General features: G+C 57.5%; 7 protein-coding genes across 7 annotated transcripts; 4 read left to right on the top strand and 3 right to left on the bottom strand.

Annotated features, from left to right (window-relative positions):
* Window positions 1-185: 185 nt before the first annotated feature.
* Window positions 186-3680, top strand: MKK02DRAFT_22904 (armadillo-type protein; the record flags this gene model as incomplete). Its single annotated transcript, XM_053086643.1, has 1 exon — window positions 186-3680. One exon carries the CDS (start codon window positions 186-188, stop codon window positions 3678-3680), a length of 3495 nt encoding a protein of 1164 aa, XP_052948340.1.
* Window positions 3681-3733: 53 nt separating this feature from the next.
* MKK02DRAFT_31982 (uncharacterized protein) lies at window positions 3734-4854 on the bottom strand (the record flags this gene model as incomplete). The annotated part of the gene is made up of 3 exons (XM_053088417.1): window positions 3734-3900; window positions 3966-4324; window positions 4370-4854. 3 exons carry the CDS (start codon window positions 4852-4854, stop codon window positions 3734-3736), a joined length of 1011 nt encoding a protein of 336 aa, XP_052948339.1.
* A 505-nt stretch (window positions 4855-5359) lies between these two features.
* MKK02DRAFT_36237 (putative 2-oxoglutarate metabolism-related protein) lies at window positions 5360-7227 on the top strand (the record flags this gene model as incomplete). The annotated part of the gene is made up of 9 exons (XM_053089382.1): window positions 5360-5428; window positions 5516-5600; window positions 5653-5678; window positions 5733-5831; window positions 5876-6310; window positions 6366-6746; window positions 6802-6896; window positions 6956-7110; window positions 7169-7227. 9 exons carry the CDS (start codon window positions 5360-5362, stop codon window positions 7225-7227), a joined length of 1404 nt encoding a protein of 467 aa, XP_052948338.1.
* A 245-nt stretch (window positions 7228-7472) lies between these two features.
* MKK02DRAFT_22821 (putative dCMP deaminase) lies at window positions 7473-8905 on the bottom strand (the record flags this gene model as incomplete). The annotated part of the gene is made up of 6 exons (XM_053086632.1): window positions 7473-7620; window positions 7680-7773; window positions 7826-8003; window positions 8060-8324; window positions 8392-8572; window positions 8782-8905. 6 exons carry the CDS (start codon window positions 8903-8905, stop codon window positions 7473-7475), a joined length of 990 nt encoding a protein of 329 aa, XP_052948337.1.
* A 2318-nt stretch (window positions 8906-11223) lies between these two features.
* Window positions 11224-11939, top strand: MKK02DRAFT_42958 (uncharacterized protein; the record flags this gene model as incomplete). Its single annotated transcript, XM_053092221.1, has 6 exons — window positions 11224-11328; window positions 11419-11436; window positions 11493-11539; window positions 11610-11638; window positions 11744-11842; window positions 11896-11939. The coding sequence occupies 6 exons, from the start codon at window positions 11224-11226 to the stop codon at window positions 11937-11939; spliced, it is 342 nt and encodes a 113-aa protein (XP_052948336.1).
* A 318-nt stretch (window positions 11940-12257) lies between these two features.
* MKK02DRAFT_36235 (putative longevity-assurance protein-like protein) lies at window positions 12258-13670 on the bottom strand (the record flags this gene model as incomplete). The annotated part of the gene is made up of 4 exons (XM_053089381.1): window positions 12258-12346; window positions 12529-12856; window positions 12902-13189; window positions 13233-13670. The coding sequence occupies 4 exons, from the start codon at window positions 13668-13670 to the stop codon at window positions 12258-12260; spliced, it is 1143 nt and encodes a 380-aa protein (XP_052948335.1).
* Window positions 13671-14224: 554 nt separating this feature from the next.
* Window positions 14225-15435, top strand: MKK02DRAFT_42956 (RNA-binding domain-containing protein; the record flags this gene model as incomplete). The annotated part of the gene is made up of 6 exons (XM_053092220.1): window positions 14225-14291; window positions 14350-14395; window positions 14455-14581; window positions 14641-14938; window positions 14994-15081; window positions 15240-15435. The coding sequence occupies 6 exons, from the start codon at window positions 14225-14227 to the stop codon at window positions 15433-15435; spliced, it is 822 nt and encodes a 273-aa protein (XP_052948334.1).
* Window positions 15436-15797: the final 362 nt, after the last annotated feature.

Here is a 15797-nt window from a genome sequence, read left to right as displayed (position 1 = left end):
TGTCTTCGGCAACGACAAGGAGGCAGTCCATACCTCTCAAAGGCCAAGATGAGGCGGCGCGTATCAAGATGGAAGCTTTCCGAAAGGTACGTCGCCGGCATCAGCTATAACATCCGCCTTACTGCTCAAATGCAGTTAAAGCGAATTGACTGACTGTTCAGGTCAAGCCAACCTGCGTCGCCCTCATGTCCCTCGCTTCCACCCCACCTACCCAAACATCCGCACACGCCCGCCTCCTATCCACTCTCCTATCCCTTGTCGAGCCGCTCCCATCCGCGGCCTTCACACAAAGTATGATTAACTACCTTCTCTTCCCCCTTACGCAGATCCTCCGGTCCGCTCCTTCCGCGCCGCTCCCGGAAGCGTTCCTCGAGTCGGCATTCCGCTTGATGGGGTTCATTGTCTCTCGTTGGAGAGATGCGGAGGGCGGAATAGATATAGGGGCTTGGGAACAATTATGGCGGTTCACGGTGGCTTCTGTCACACCGAATCGAGGGAAAGGCAAAGGGAAGGATATGGGACAAGAGGTCCACCTCGAAGCTATCTCATTACTCTCGGCCTTACTCGCTCCTACTTCCGACGATAACGGTCTCGCATACCCCACTCGGGCCATGCGTTCCGGCTTCTCTACCTCCAAATCGCCCCTTTTGTCCACCCTCTTCCAAACGATTTCCTACCTCCTCTCCCAGATCTCCCCTTCGCCTCCACACCGCCCCCTCCAGCTCGCGTCTCTACGTCTTCTCCGCCCGCTCATCGAGTATTTGTCCGGCCAGCATCCCGTACTCGCCAGTCTCCTCCCTGGGACGATCAGCGGCGTCGCGAAACTCATCAGCGCCGAAGGACGAAGTATGCGGGGCGAGGTCGCTGCGGCATCGGCGGGACTGGTGGAGGATGTCATTAGGCTCACGTTGAGCGACGAAGTCTTGTTAGAGCTGGGGGTGTTGAGGGGGAAACTGGACGATCTATCGCAGCTGGCAGAAGAGTGGGAGAGGGGAGAAGAGGGAGTGGGGATAGGGACGGCTGCGCCTCCCCCGCCGTCGCCTGCTCCGTCAGCCTCCACAGTGGGGAGCGGAGGTAGAGGTGATCCCTTTCCTCCGCTCACGGCGTCTTATCTGGCCTTCACAGCCGCGCAGCTGGGTCAAGCCATCCCTCAGGTACTGGCAACACTGGCGGCCCATCCGTCCGACGTCGCCCGAACAGCCGCCGCCTCCCTCGTATCTTCCCTCCTGCAATACACACACGAGTCCCTTCCCGCCCTCACATCCTCCTCCACCCGTACCCTCCTCTTCCTGTCGGAAGACACATTCGACCCTGTCCAACACTTCGCTCGAAACCGCCTGCGCACCCTCTCCACCCTCCCCGGGCTCGATATACCCCTCGTCGATATCCTCAGCGGAGCGATGTCTGCGCTTCCCCGGCTCATCACGTCGGGACAGGACGATAAGGTCAAATATGAGTCGACGATCATCTCTGCGATAGCGGAGATCATTCAGTCTACCCCGACTCTAAACAAAGGTGTGAATGCAATAGCGGACCTCCTTGGTCCGGCAGGAAAAGTGGAGAGGTGGGGATGGGCTCTGTTGGATTGTCTGGAGTTCGGAAGGCCGGCGGGGTGGAGTCAGGGCAATGAGGCGGGGAGGGCGGCGCAGCTCGGTTGGGCCTCCGTCTCTGGCGCGCCGGTGGGTTTACTCGAGGCTGCTTCTGCGGCTGGCACATCTTCGACCCCGTCCGCGGACGGTAACCCCATGGCGCTGCCCGACTTTCCGCATATGCCATTCCGGTACCTCGAGTCACCTACCACGGCACGGACCATCTCACGCATGCTCGTCCAGATCGGACGGGCGGGCGGGGAGGGTGCTCTACATACGGTAGAGTACTTCCTGCTTTTCGCGCGTAATTACAGGAGGAATGGCGTAGGACGGGCTGTGCCCGCGCTGTGGTGTGCCCAGAGATTGCTCGATGGGGTTGCGGCCGCACAGGTGGATGGGCCAGAGGGGCGTGTGGGAAGGAAGACGAGGCGGATGGCCAAGGAGGCGGTGGGGATTGTTACTGCCTTGGATGAAGAGGAGGACGGCGATGAGGGCGAGGGCAATGAGGGAGGGGTCGGCGCGGGGGAAGGCGGAGAGACGAGTGATGCCCTGTTGCCTATTGAAAGAGGGAAGGGTCTTAATGCTCTATCGACCTTGATCGACCGTCCGGCCCCTTCCAACACGTACGCCACCTCCCAAACCCGTCGGCTACATTCCGCCGCTCAGCGTTCTCTCCTCACGTGCCAATCCCTCTCCCTCCTCGCTCTCTCCGCTCGGATCCTCTCTTCCTCCTTCCGGCCCCTCCTCCTTAATTCGCAGTACACCGTCCTCTCGCACCTAGCCTCCCCGGCCCCTATCGTCAGAGACCACGCCTCCCTCGCTCTCGCGTATATTGCCCTGCACACCGGCTACCCCACACCGCGAGACCTCGTCCTCGATAACGTCGACTACGTCATCAACGTCGTTTCCCGCCGCCTTTCCCCATCGCGCCTGAGCGTCCAAGCGCCTCTCGTACTGATCGCCATGATCCGCCTGGTCGGGTCGGAGATCGTCCCTCTTGTTCACGACGTAGTGGACGAGATATTCGACGCGCTGGACGATTATCACGGGTACGAGACCCTCGCGAGCTCGTTGCTTGCCGTCCTGGTGTGTCTTATCCAGGTCATGAGTGCCGATGTGGAAGCAGAGGGCATGAGTGCGGAGAGAAAGGCAAAGATTGCAGAGATGAGGCGGGTGGATAAGGCGCCGGAACCAGACGCGGACTTTTTGCGGTTCGAGGGGTGGTTGAAGAGCAGAGGGGAGATGAGGCAGAGGGAGGTGGAGGAGATTATTCAGAGGGCGCCGGAGCAGGATTGGGGAAAGATCCCGAAATCTACCAAAACTCCGGACGAAGAAGAGGAATCGTCCCAGCAACAACAACAACAGGCGGACGACGAGATCCCCCTCACGCGCGCCCAGGACGTCTGCAAGCAGATCCTCACCAAATCCATCTTTTTCCTCTCGCACCAGAACCCGTTCCTCCGCTCGCGCGTCCTCGCGCTCATCACCGCCGCGATCCCCGTCCTCGCCTCGGGAAACCGAGAAGGGGATCTCCTGCCCCTTATCGACCGCGGATGGGGGATGATCATCGCTCGTCTGGGCGATACCGAGGGGTACGTCGTCACTGCCGCTGCGGAGGTCATTGCGTCCCTAGCGCAGTATACGGGCGACTACATGTCCCGCCGGATTCTCGACTATGCTTGGCCCAAATTCGTCCTTATCCTCAAGGCGCAGGCGGAGCGGGATGCGCATTCGGCCCTTGTGCGTACGGGCGCGGGCGCGGGCGCGGGCATGGCCTCGAGCCATACGACGAGCCACCGCCTGCATATCGCGATCTTGAGGGCGATGAAGTGGGTCGCGGGGGAGGTGCCTGTAGATGACAAAGTGGTGTGGGGGATGATGTGCCTCTTTAGGCCGTTTCTCGATAAGAGGGCGAATGGGGAGGTGCAGGACGCAGCGAGGGAGGTGTATGGCATGTTGAAGAAGAGGGATGGGGATATGCTGTGGGTGGTGTTGACGAGTAGTATAGGGGATGGGCAAGGGGTCTGGGGATATCTCAGAGAACCGGGGTTGGATATAAAGGACAATGTAGATATTCTGCTAGCTGAGTAGATGTACTGTAGATTTACAGGTAGATCGGTAGATTATTGCATTGTAGATAAGCTCTATTCCAGCTTTCCGAATACACTCTCTATCCTGCTGAGTGACAAGACCACCTCGTCCTCTGTCGCCTTGACGACTGGCGTATCCCTAAAATCGAGTCGGTACGCGACAGAGTCGAATGAGACCTTCTTGGTCGGCCTGACGCGGAGGGAGAGGTATGGTGATCGGACTGGCGTGTCAGCCTGACTCATCCCGCTTGAACAATCGTACGAGTATACTCGAGTAGAAGCTCACCTTGTCCAGCGATCAACGAGATCTGCATATCCCCCATAGCTACCTCCCGGCCCTTCTCCATCTCGCCCCAGCACATCAGGTGTCCACCGTGTTGCATCCGGATGAACTCGCCCTGCCTCACCGCCTTCCCTGACTTTGGCGCCGATACTTCTGCGATAGGAGCAGCAAGCGTACCAGCCGTGATGGGTGCCGAGGCAGAGCTGGAAGCCGAGGCGATAGCTTGCCGCCGGACCTGTGTGAGGCGGGTGACGAACCGAGAAGGGGATACGAGCCACAAGAAGCAGATGGTCGATGTGGTGAACATCAATACTGGGGTTGTGTAGTTCCATAACACAGAGCCTGGGGTCTCCTTTACGACTCTGAGAAATCAGCTCAGTCTGTGGATCCGAGACAGCTTAGCTCACTCAACACCATCTTCGCCCTCTTTCACTGTTGGCGGCGGGGACGGTGTGGTCAGGTAAAAACCAACCACAAGTCCCCAGAACGGAACGAGGAACCACAGCATCCGGACTCTATTGCCTAGAGGCCCCTCGAATGGCCGCGCGTAGATCGTCCGTTCTGACTCGGTGTACCCCGCCGGAGGGTTAGGGGAGGGGCGCCATGGCCAGGCGGGCTGACGCGAGGGCGTCGCTGTTGTAGCTGCGACAGTAGGTGATGATGGTGATAGCTTGGCGATGGGACGTGGAGCGAAGGGGGTTGCGGGCGTTGCGGGCGTAGCAGGGGCTGGGCGTGATCTTGGTGCAGATCGAGAAGGGGGAGGAGGGGCGGTCGACGCGGATCGAAATTGGAAGCAAGGCAGGAAGTGTGGGTTGATCGGCTGACGAGACGGGCCAGCTATGGAGGCTATAAAGCCCGAAGCTGCGCGGTAGGCGCTGGGGCGGGCGAGCATGATAGCTTATCTTAGCTATATGATGGACGATGACTACCTGAGAGCAGAAGGAATTTCGGCGCACCAGGTCGTCATGACGCACGGACTGGTTTCAGATCTCCTGCGGCGGGGCTCCGGACGGCAGAGAACGACCTTGATGAAGGAGTATAGCTCTGCGGAGTCCATACATGCATCGCCTCAGCGTGAGCTCATGCTCAGATACTCCTCTTTGTGCTGGAGGAAATGCTTGCTAGTATTTTGATGCATGAAGAAAGGATTCTCTGCGGCAGTCCCGGCTGCTGATTATCCGCTGAGGAATGCTGGGTCCTTTGGCTCGTCGGATTTGCGGCGCCCACCGCCGAAAGCGGAACCTTCCAATTGCCGCAGACAGCAAAGGAGCAGCTGCTGCAACTATACTGTTGCTTTAATCTCATATACATTACATCTCTCAGCAGCTCTCTCCACCTAGGCTCAACCCTACACAGCCTCAGCTACTTCTCCGCTTGACTCCCCAACTCGAAGCAGAATGATTCGTCCCGCTGCCCGCTCGCTTGTCCAGGCCGCCCGGGGGTCTGTCAGGTCATCCCGCGGATTGGTCGTCCCTGCGCGATCATGGACCGCGTCGAAACGGTGAGCATATCAGGTCACTACCACTCCGATAGAGTGTAGGTGATCCCAGTAGCTGACGAAATCCAGCTCCCTCGCTCTGGTTTCTTCAGCACAACATGTCCTCCGCTCAAACTTTCACTCTTCGTCGCTCTGGATGGGTGAGTCGTGACGTCTTCGGAGTTTCCGAAGGAACTGAGCTGATATCTATAGCTGAAACCGTCAAGGTACCATCGATGGTGAGCTAGCATATCCCGAGCAGTGCTATGGCCGAGGGAGTAGCTGATCTCCAGGCCGAGTCCATTACCGAAGGTACCCTGAAACAGTGGAGCAAGCAGGTCGGCGACTTTGTTGAGCAAGACGAGGAGATTGCCACCATCGAGACTGACAAGGTACGTTCCTCCTGCAGTCCTCGATGCTCCGGGCTGACGCTCAGATCGACGTCTCCGTGAACGCCCCCATGTCTGGCAAGATCACCGAACTGCTCGTAGAGGAGGACTCGACCGTCACTGTCGGCCAGGACCTTCTTCGCATGGAGCCCGGAGAGGGCAAGTCTACATCAGGGGACGAGGCGCCCAAGGCCAAGCCGGAGGGCGGGGCGCGGTCAGAGCCGAAGAACCCAGAAGAGGGGAACAAGGAGGAGGCGGCGCCAGCGGGGGAGAAGTTGAAGGGGGCGGACGAGAAGACCAAGAAGGAGCTGGACGAGAAGGCGCCGGGGATGGACAAGAAGCCTCAGGAGGTTCCGGCGCCGAGAAAGGAGGAGAGCAAGTCTGCGCCGGCCCCAGCGCCAAAGAAGCAGGAGAAGCCTAAGGCGAAGGAGGAGTCGGCACCGGCCGCGCCAAAGACCTCGGGAAGCAGGAATGAGACCAGGGTGAGCTCACATTTCCATCAGACCGTAAAGACTGGGCGTAAGCTGAATTCCTTAGGTGAAGATGTCGCGTATGCGTCAAACAATCGCCCAGCGCCTCAAGGCCTCGCAAAACGCCGCTGCCTTCCTCACGACCTTCCAAGAAATCGACATGTCGTCCATCATGGAGTTCCGGAAACTGTACAAGGACGGCGTCCTCAAAGCCGACGGCGTCAAGCTCGGCTTCATGTCAGTCTTTGCGCGCGCCGCGTGCTTGGCCCTGAAAGAGATCCCGGCGGGTAACGCCAGTATCGACGGGGACCAGATTGTGTACCGCGACTATGTGGACCTGAGCGTGGCTGTCAGTACGCCAAAGGGGCTGGTGGTCCCCGTTGTGAGGAATGCGGAGAGTATGGGGCTGGTGGATATTGAGAGGGCAATTGCGGAGCTGGCCGTCAAGGTGAGCTAGAGCTTCAGAGGTGACGAAGCCTGTCAGCATGAGCTGACGGTACTAGGCCCGGGATAACAAGCTCGGCCTGGAAGATATGTCGGGCGGAACATTCACCATCTCCAACGGCGGTGTCTTTGGCTCGCTCTTCGGTACCCCCATGTGAGCTCGACGCTTGCCTTCGCGCTGTACAGAGTACATGCGCAGAGCTGACTTTCCAGTATCAATCTCCCCCAGACCGCCGTCCTCGGTATCCACTCGATCAAAGACCGCGCCGTCGTCGTCGATGGTCAGATTGTTATTCGCCCCATCATGATTGTTGCCCTGACATATGACCACCGATTGCTCGATGGACGGGAATCTGTCACTATGCTTGGTGAGTCAAGCTTTGCGCTCCTGCATCCAGCACGGTGTGCAGAAACTGACACTGGTAGTTCGGATCAAGGAGTACATTGAGGACCCGAGGAGGATGCTTTTGCCCTCGCCCATCTAAGCGTCGAGAGTGTCCGGGGATGGGAGTTTCGCGAGCCTGTGAGGGAGCTGGAGAGGATGTCGGACGGACAGGTGAGGTCGGAGATGGGAGACAGATGTTCTTGCTACGAAAACCAATATGCAGACTACCAAGGCTACCAGACTCAGCTTCAGATCTGCAGCGGTGACTCCAGGAAGTAACAGCCAACGGAGTGTGCAGGTATCCTGACGTCAAGAGCCGTTACCGACAAATACGTGCGTCATACTCTATGGCGGCATGTGCAGCTGGCGCAGAATAACCCCTCCTTCTTTCAGAACCATCGCCGAAGCCGCGTCCATCGAGTACGACTGGTTATACACCACTTCGCGTACGCCGGTCTGGACGATCTTGACTGAGCATCGCAAGCAGGGGCACCTGGATATCAGCTCTGACCCATCCTCAGAGGGAGGGGACTGCGAGGGGAAGGGACGCACGTGTTGCAGTATATGACTGAATCATCGCCTATCCTCTCGCGGCCCGCTTCGAGCAGTGCGTTCTCCTCAGCGTGGAGACAGAGACACTCGTCCACTGATATATCAGCTGGGATCCACCGAACACAGATGGTCATTGAGTAGCTCACAAGACTCCCCTCCCCTCGCTGTACCGTTACACCGCCTACATCCGCCCTGATTACAGTTCCTTATTCCCCTCGGGGTCCCATTGTACCCCGTTGATAGGATCCGCTTTGATCGAACAAGCAGAGCTCCGACGCGCCGCTTCATACAATTTGACCGATGAGACGCTAGAGACGCCAATGTCTAACTCGTCAGCTCCTGGCGCTGACTGGTTCTCAAGAGCGCTCCAGCGAACATACCATGAAATACGTGTCCCACCCCGGTCTCAGTCTTTCCTCGTCCATCAAGTTCAACTGGTCGAGGTACGCCCATAGTGCCGGTACCGACGGGAGATTATTGCACACCGACACATTCGCGAGCTTCATCACTCGGCTGAAGTCCGTTTGGGGGTGATGGGCGAAGGTAGAGGGCGGAAGGGATGTGGGGAGAGGAGGACCGTTGAGGAGCGTGTCATGTTCGGCGATGAAGTCGTCCAATGTTAGAGTCGAGCCTGAGTTCTTGCTTCTGAGATATCAGCTCTCGTGTCGTACTGCTTGGTATTTTTGAGCTGCTTGGTGGGTATGAGACGCACCGTTCCCGTTCCCGCTCGAATCGCGTCCGAAGCGGTCCATCCACCGAGACTAGCAGGAAGAATGGCCGTTTCAAGAATGGCTCAATCTCGTCGTATGTCCGCAAGTCTGTCGTGACGGTGTTGATGAGCCAGTTGTGGGTGACATAGTCGAGGAGTATAGCGGGCGAGGCGAAGGTCGGGCCTGTCAAGGGGGATGAAGGAGTCGGCGTCTGGACATCAGCCCTGTTCAGGTACTTGGGTGAACTTGATGGAGGCGCTTACAGGTGATCGAGAGGAGTTGGCAGTGAGGCTGAGGCTACTTATACCGGGCACATCTAGCTGCTCTGATGTCTGCAATTATCAGCTACTGCGCCCGTGCCATGTGCTAGAGCGAGGACTAGCTCACCACACGCGCCGCGTCCATGGGGTCCGAAGGCGCCTCAAGCCCGATTTGGGTGAAACCATGCTTGGAGACCAAGTAGTCCAATAGAGTGCGTTTCCCAGCGGAGGGAGTGCCAATGATGGCTATAAACATGGTAGAAAAGGCTGGGAGACAAGAGACTCTATGACAAAGAGAGAAATTGTTGTCTCGGACGCGTCGGAAGTGGCGCCGAAGTCGGCGGACGCGCTTGTTTCAAGTGGTCACGTGACCCCTTCAAACCCGGATAACCGCCCGATGCCAAGGGCCGATACAAGCTTCGATTGCGATCCATGCGCCCTGCAGGCCAGTTCACACTGCCGACTGTATCATCTGCAATGTGTAGCACTCCCACGATTCCCCAGTCTGAAAAGAGACATCGCCATCATAGCCGATTCTCCTATACAAAGTCTCAGGCCGGAGACATCTCGCAAACACTAGCTATGTAGTGGCCAGTCGGAGGGGTCGATACGCGAGGGTGCCGGCGAGGCGAAAGTACACGGAGATATCGGAGAGCTCAGTATCTGAGGGACGAGTGGTCGGATAGTCCGACGTGAAAGAATGGAACGCTGCGGCGGGGTCTGCTTGGAGCCTGGATAGTATTGGACAAGTTACCTTTGGATCTCAGCCTGATTATCATCGCCTGAGGCGGAGATTCGGACCACGACCAATGGCGACATATCCGCGCCACAGTTGACAGGAGCAGCCACCGGTGGCAGTAAGGTCGCTCAGTGCGTGGACGAGTCAATGTGCCCAATGAGTTTATAAGAGATACTGCAGTACTATACAGCCACCAGCGGGCACAAATTTGAGGACTGAACATTGACGTAGCTCAAGCTGATACCCGTCAGTCTTATGACTCTCCGCTTGTATGCCCACATCTGTGGTGAGATTAAAGCGAGCAAGGCGGAGTCCTTCACAAAGCTTGGGGCCCGGCCGCCCGAGCGGAGAGTCAGCCTGAGACGCGTCGGAGCTCTGCCATTGTCTCCTCTCGACCGAGGCAACTCCGCTTGCGATCGAGAGGGCCAGGCGGACGAGGCGGAGTCTTACAGGACGCTTGCAGTCCTGTCGATGGAGCGGAGAGTCAGCTTGAGACACGTCGGAACGCTGCCATTTGGTCTTTTCGACCGAGGCAAACAAAGGAGCACTATGAGGGGGCATAGCACGAGCTAGCACGCCATCGGTTTAGGAAGGCGCAGGAGGGGGAGTCAAGGACATGCGGGGAGACTTATAAGAGCTGCCCTTTCTCGAGTCTTTTACGAACCCATTCCCCCATCCTTCTTCATCGATTGTCAACAACCTCCAGAACACCTTTTACTGACCAACCACAGCCGCGAAACAGCATGTCGGTTGACGCATATGAAGAGTTCGCCGAAGAGCTGACTGAGTCTGTCATCTCCGAGCACCCTCCTGCAGCCACTGATACGGAAGGCGCTGATCTCGTGGTGGCCAAGGCCATTCTCCAGGCCACCGAAGAGACAACCGAAGTGGCACTACGGGAGAACCAGGAGCACTGGCGCACTTTCTTCGGCCATTGTCTTTCACTTGCTTCAGTCGACGCGAAGGAGCTCGTAGAATGCTGGAAGGTCCTAAACGCCGAGGGGACGGGAGAAACGGACTTCGTTCCAAATGCACTCGAGACCCTGGCCACCCTTTCCGATTCGACCCAGAACGTGGCTGAGGCTGTTCGAAAAAACCTTGCTAGGCGCAGAGAGAAAAACACCATCAGCGTCACTGCCTCCATGCAGACAGCGGCCATGGTGGCCGGGGCGGAGGCTTTCGTCGCAGCGCTGTGGGAACTCGGGCGCGCGAGTGCGGAAGTCAATGTCGGACAGGGGCAATCGTGATCCCAATTGTACATATCACGTACCCGAGCGAAGAGAGGTCGAGCATGCACGCTATTGTTAGGCTATTGATGACATTCTCGCCCAAATCCTCACCTCATTGCTTCCATTGGGTCTGAGAACGTCCTGGTCGAGCTTACGAGTAGTCCATGATCATACCCTCGCATTCGAATCGAATCGGACCTGGAGTCCTGGACTCGAATACCACGATAATCATTGAGTCTTAGGCCTGAGTGCCTGATACTATGATAGTCGACAGGCCACGCCTCTGGCCGCCGACTCTCGGGCCGGTCTGTGACTGCTACATGCAAGACTTCCGTCAGGTAACCAATGTGCCAATCCGCTTTAGGACCAGCTCGCTCGCTGAAGTAGCTACGGGTGGACGTTTTACTTCAGCTGGTGGCAGATTCCGTGGACAGTGTGCGCGATGGTCCGATGACGTCATGCATGCCGTTCCACCAGTCGACCAAAACGCGAAAGCGTTCGCTCGTCCTTTGTTGCTCCTACCCGTATTCTCCTACAGCTCATAGACCTACCTACTGACAAGCCCAACCCCTCCCGTCTCACCCTACATATCGCACGCAATCCACAATGCCCGTCAAAGGTTCAGACATCATCCTCATTCTCGTGGCTATCATCTTCCCGCCTGCCGCAGCTGGGATCATCACCGGCTGTTCATGTGACCTGTTCATCAACGTGAGCTCTTTGCCTTCACACTCTGCCTCTCTACTATGGACCTGGCAGAGGAGCCGTGTGAGACTGTGGGATATATGCTGATATCTGTAGATCTGTCTGACTGTTCTGGTGAGTCTACGCGATGGAGAGAGTTGGGTGGCAAAAGGCAAAGCTGATATCAACAGGGATACCTACCGTTCGTTCCCTCCTTCCTCTCTGAACTCCCCATGGGGTACTGGGCGACAGGCTCGGTGCCTGATCCGCTCGCAACTCAAGTGCGAAGATAGCTGACATACTGATAGCGGACACATCCACGCCTTCTGGTTGATCTGTAAGTCTTGCACCGCAATCCCACTGCCTGCTCCCCTCTGCCCCTATCTCGGATCTCACCCGTTCCTAGACTGCTTGGGATCAGAAAATTCGCTGACTGTCATAGACAAGAAGATCAAGGCTGAGGAGTACTTCGGGCCGGGCGGATACGAGTACCTCGGGAACGGCGAGTTCCAGGGTGTACAGGGCTTCGCTGGGCACCAGGGTGAGCTAGCCGATGTTTTAAGACGACGCCGGGCGATAGCTGACGGGTCGCAGGAGGAGTAGCGCCACCGCAGGCTCACTATGGCGCTACCCGCTAAGGTGACCTGAACGAAGGGCAACCGGGTTCAGGCGCGATCTACGGCCGTGCTGCGAGCAGAAGGGAAGGCTTTGTTGTGGGGCGAACGAAGATAGCAGAGGAGCAGATAGGTAGGTAGAGGAGAGAGGGTAGATGAAGATAGGAGAGGAGCAGATAGGTAGGTAGAGGAGAGAGGGTAGAAGCGGTAGAAGCCATGTACAACATTCGACACCTCTTGCTGATCATTGCCATGAGACAAGGAGATAGGCCAGCCCATACATGCTAGCCGCCCAAGCTCGTCCAAGCCCCAAGCGACCTCGACGAATCCCTGATAAAGCCCTTACTGCGGTCTCCGTACCTCCTGCGAAACTCTCATATACCTCATTTCCGTCTCCTCGCCCCCTTGTCCTCCCTGACACCCTCCAACCCCTTTAACACCTCCGGCACCTCCCCGCCCCCCCCCACACTCTCCACGCCCATCGGCGTCTGCGCCCCATCCGTACTCATCCCCGACGCCGACGCGAGCGTGGGCGTACTCTCGCCGCTCCCCGTCCCATCCACCTCAATATGCAACCCCTCTTTAACCCCCTTTCCCTCCACTCGATCCTCACACTCCTCCTCTCCGTCCGACCGGACATCTTCCGCCCCCTGCCCACGGAGGACCCGCACCGCCACCCTACACGCCATAAAGAACCACATCGTCGCCAGTCCCAGCAGGATGATCTCCATCGCGATGAACCCGTTCAGGGCCGCTTCCGACATGTAGTGTTCCGTCGCGGGGTCCCACTTGTATTCGTTGAGCTGGGGCGCGTGGACCCAGGAGGTGTAGATCATGTACGAGAGGCCGATTTGGCGGGTCGCGAGCCAGGAGAGGAGGAAGAGGACGAAGGTGGAGTCGCAGAGGGTGATGAAGGAGAGGTAGCGGAACATTTTGGCGAGCTGACTATCAGCGGTGGACGTGCTATGGTAGAAGGCTAGACTTACTGGGAGGAGGATATCGCAGAAATCCATGAGGACGTGAATGACCGTGCCGACTCGGGTGAAATTGCCGATATAGCTCAGAGTGACCAGAGCGATCGTCAAGACGTGATGCGAGAACATTTGCCAGTGGTCGTGTCGCCTCTTTTCGGTGTTGATGACGTAGATCTGGTGGAACCACCATCCGAGCTGGGCGAGATAGTAGAATTTGGTGAGTTGGGGAATGGGCGTGTTGGGGTAGGTCCCCCAGCAGGATTGTGGGGAAAAGGGCGCCGGGAGGAGGTAGAGGATGTACTGGGGGTCAGCCTCGAACCTTGTCGGAGAGACACAGACGTACAGCTCCAAGACTCCAAGAGCAAGTACAGTACAGAAAGCTCCATCCCTGCTCTGCGAACCTCTGCACTACATGTTCTCGCCGTCTCCGCTCCTTCTTCCCTTTCAACCCACTCCCTACAGGCCCGCTTCTTGCGAGATACCACCGCGCAAACGCGCCGAGCACATACCGCATCACCAGCTCGCGCCCGACGGTATATGCCAGCGCGCAAAAGAGGACAAAGCAGGCATCGGCGGGGCCCTTGCCGTATAGCGTTTGAGAGGGGGCGGGGGCGTGCGGTATTGATGCCGAGGCGGGGCGGGAGAGGGGGGAGGGGCGGATAGGGTACGAGAGGAGCATGATGCTTTCGAGCGCGGGGGGGAGGAGGTGGCGGATGGAAGGGGTGGGAGAGGTGCTGTTGAGGGATGGGAAAGAGGGGAAGACGTCGTAGAGCTTGCTCATGGTGATGGCACGTTTATGCGGGCGTGGGCGTGGGCGAGTAGGTCGTAAGGTGAGAGGGAAGACCTCCGAGCCAAGCGGAATGAAGAATGTATTGCTCTTGCAGAGCTGCGCCGTACCGAAGATTCTGCGACAGGCGTGCCTGCGGCTGTGGACCACCTGTGACGGAGGGGTAGAAGCTTCGCCGAGATGAAACCTTTTCGTCGGTCCTTCGCCCCTGTTTCGCCGAGGGGTTCCTGTGCCCTTCTACCTCTATACTTCTAGTCGTGGGCGAGCTGTTCGCCCTGTCGTTAGAGCTAGTCGCTCGGCTGTACAGCTGTAGTAGTTATAGGCAATGTAGGTGGTCAGCGTAGGGTGGAATGGAAAAAGTGATCTACCGACGCGCCCCCAGCCAACTTTAGCTCTTTAGCTCAGGTACACTTCCGACGGAAACAGGGACACATTCCGCAGCGATCGCTATCTACGCCCCCCACCTAAGAAGCTCGCTACTCTCACATTTCGCACAAGGGGATATCTCTTGCCTATATACCTCTCTAGTAGCTATACTCACACCTAAGATGTCCCTCCCGACCCCTTCAATGACCCTCTACGTGTCCAATCTGGAAACAAAGACGAAAAAGCCAGGTCCGTCTAGCTGCATCATCGGCGGAGACAGGTCAAAGAGGGGTGCTGATGTGTGTAGAATTACATTCACAGCTGTACTCTCTCTTCACGCCGTATGGTCGAGTGTAAGCTGCCCTGACACTGGAGACGAGATATCCACAACGTCGTCAAGCTGACCTAGCAGGATCGACATTATCGCGAAGAAGCACGATGGAGGCCGGGGTCAAGCCTTCGTCACATTCGACGAACAAGCAGCCGCCACATCGGCCATGCGGGCCCTGCACGGCGAGCTCTTCTACTCGAAAGAACTGGTACATCTACCTCTCTCATCTCTACTGCTCCCTCCTCGTATCCTCCACCTGACTCTCAGAAAATAACCTACTCCCGAAACCCCTCCAACTCTACGATAGCACGAACGAACCCCGATGCCTCGCGCGAAGCCGCCGCTGTGCGCGCTGCCAAGCTGACCGTGTCGAACGCGCAGGGCGAATACGAGCAGCTGGAGAAGGACCGGGAGGCGGAGGAATTGAAGGCGCTGGGAGGGAAGCGGAATTTGGAGGATGGGGATCAAGGGGATGGGGAGCCGGCGGCTAAGCGGGCGAAAGGGGATGAGGCGGATGATGAGGAGATGGAGATTGAGATGGATATGGATGATGAGGATGCGGAGGGTGAGTACTGCTTTGGCTCAGATGTGGGAGAATGCTATGGAGCTGACAGAAGCAGGATCAGAAGGGAAGGATGGCAAATCTGTTGTTTGCACAAATTTACCGCCAGAATGTAATGAGCAAATCATGTCCGCGTTGTACTCTCAGTGAGTCGCTCTTCTCTCTTCCCTCTTCTTCCTCCTCTTCCCCCTCTCCTCTTCCCTTCCTTTTCTCCCTTTTCCCTTCACATGACGATACGCTCCCTCTCATCCTTTCCGCTTGCCTTCAACTTTGCTTTGCCGCGGTCCCACAGTCTGACTAGCAGATACCCCGGCTTCTCCCGCGCCGGCCCCCTCCCTTCCTCCCGCTCCGCCCCATCCTCCCATCCCGCTCCCAACCCAGGCGCCAAGTCCTTCCTCATCACATTCGAAACGGCCGAGCAGGCAAAAGGAGCCGTCAGCGAGACCAAGGCGTACTTGATGCAGCCCGGATGGGAGATGGGTGTTAGTGTAGATCAATAGTGATAGAAGGGGATGTATGAGTTAGCTCGCTCGTCGCCGCTTGATCGCCAGATCTACCGAGTCTGCTCGTTTGTTCTCGCGGACTGCAGCCGAGACAAGGTCTATGTACATGATTGCATAGGCTTTGATGGGGTACTGGATACACAGGTGATGACTTCGGACAGTAATGATACGGGTATATACAACTATGAGCTCGGCTCTGCTTTGGTTTGGGTACGGGGGCGGCATAATGATGGTCGTTTGTTCTTGCAGTATGTACAGCGGCAGTCGTTCCTGATTCCGGTATATGTGGGTCGTGGGTCGTAGGGAATCTTCTTGTTGAATCGTATGGTCGTTCTTGATGTACAGCGCGGGTTTCTTCA

The sequence above is a fragment of the Dioszegia hungarica genome (assembly GCF_025882075.1).
Source record: "Dioszegia hungarica strain PDD-24b-2 chromosome Unknown MKK02contig_6, whole genome shotgun sequence".
NCBI classification, from domain to species: domain Eukaryota; kingdom Fungi; phylum Basidiomycota; class Tremellomycetes; order Tremellales; family Bulleribasidiaceae; genus Dioszegia; species Dioszegia hungarica.
This window is presented reverse-complemented; position numbering and strand designations above follow the sequence as displayed.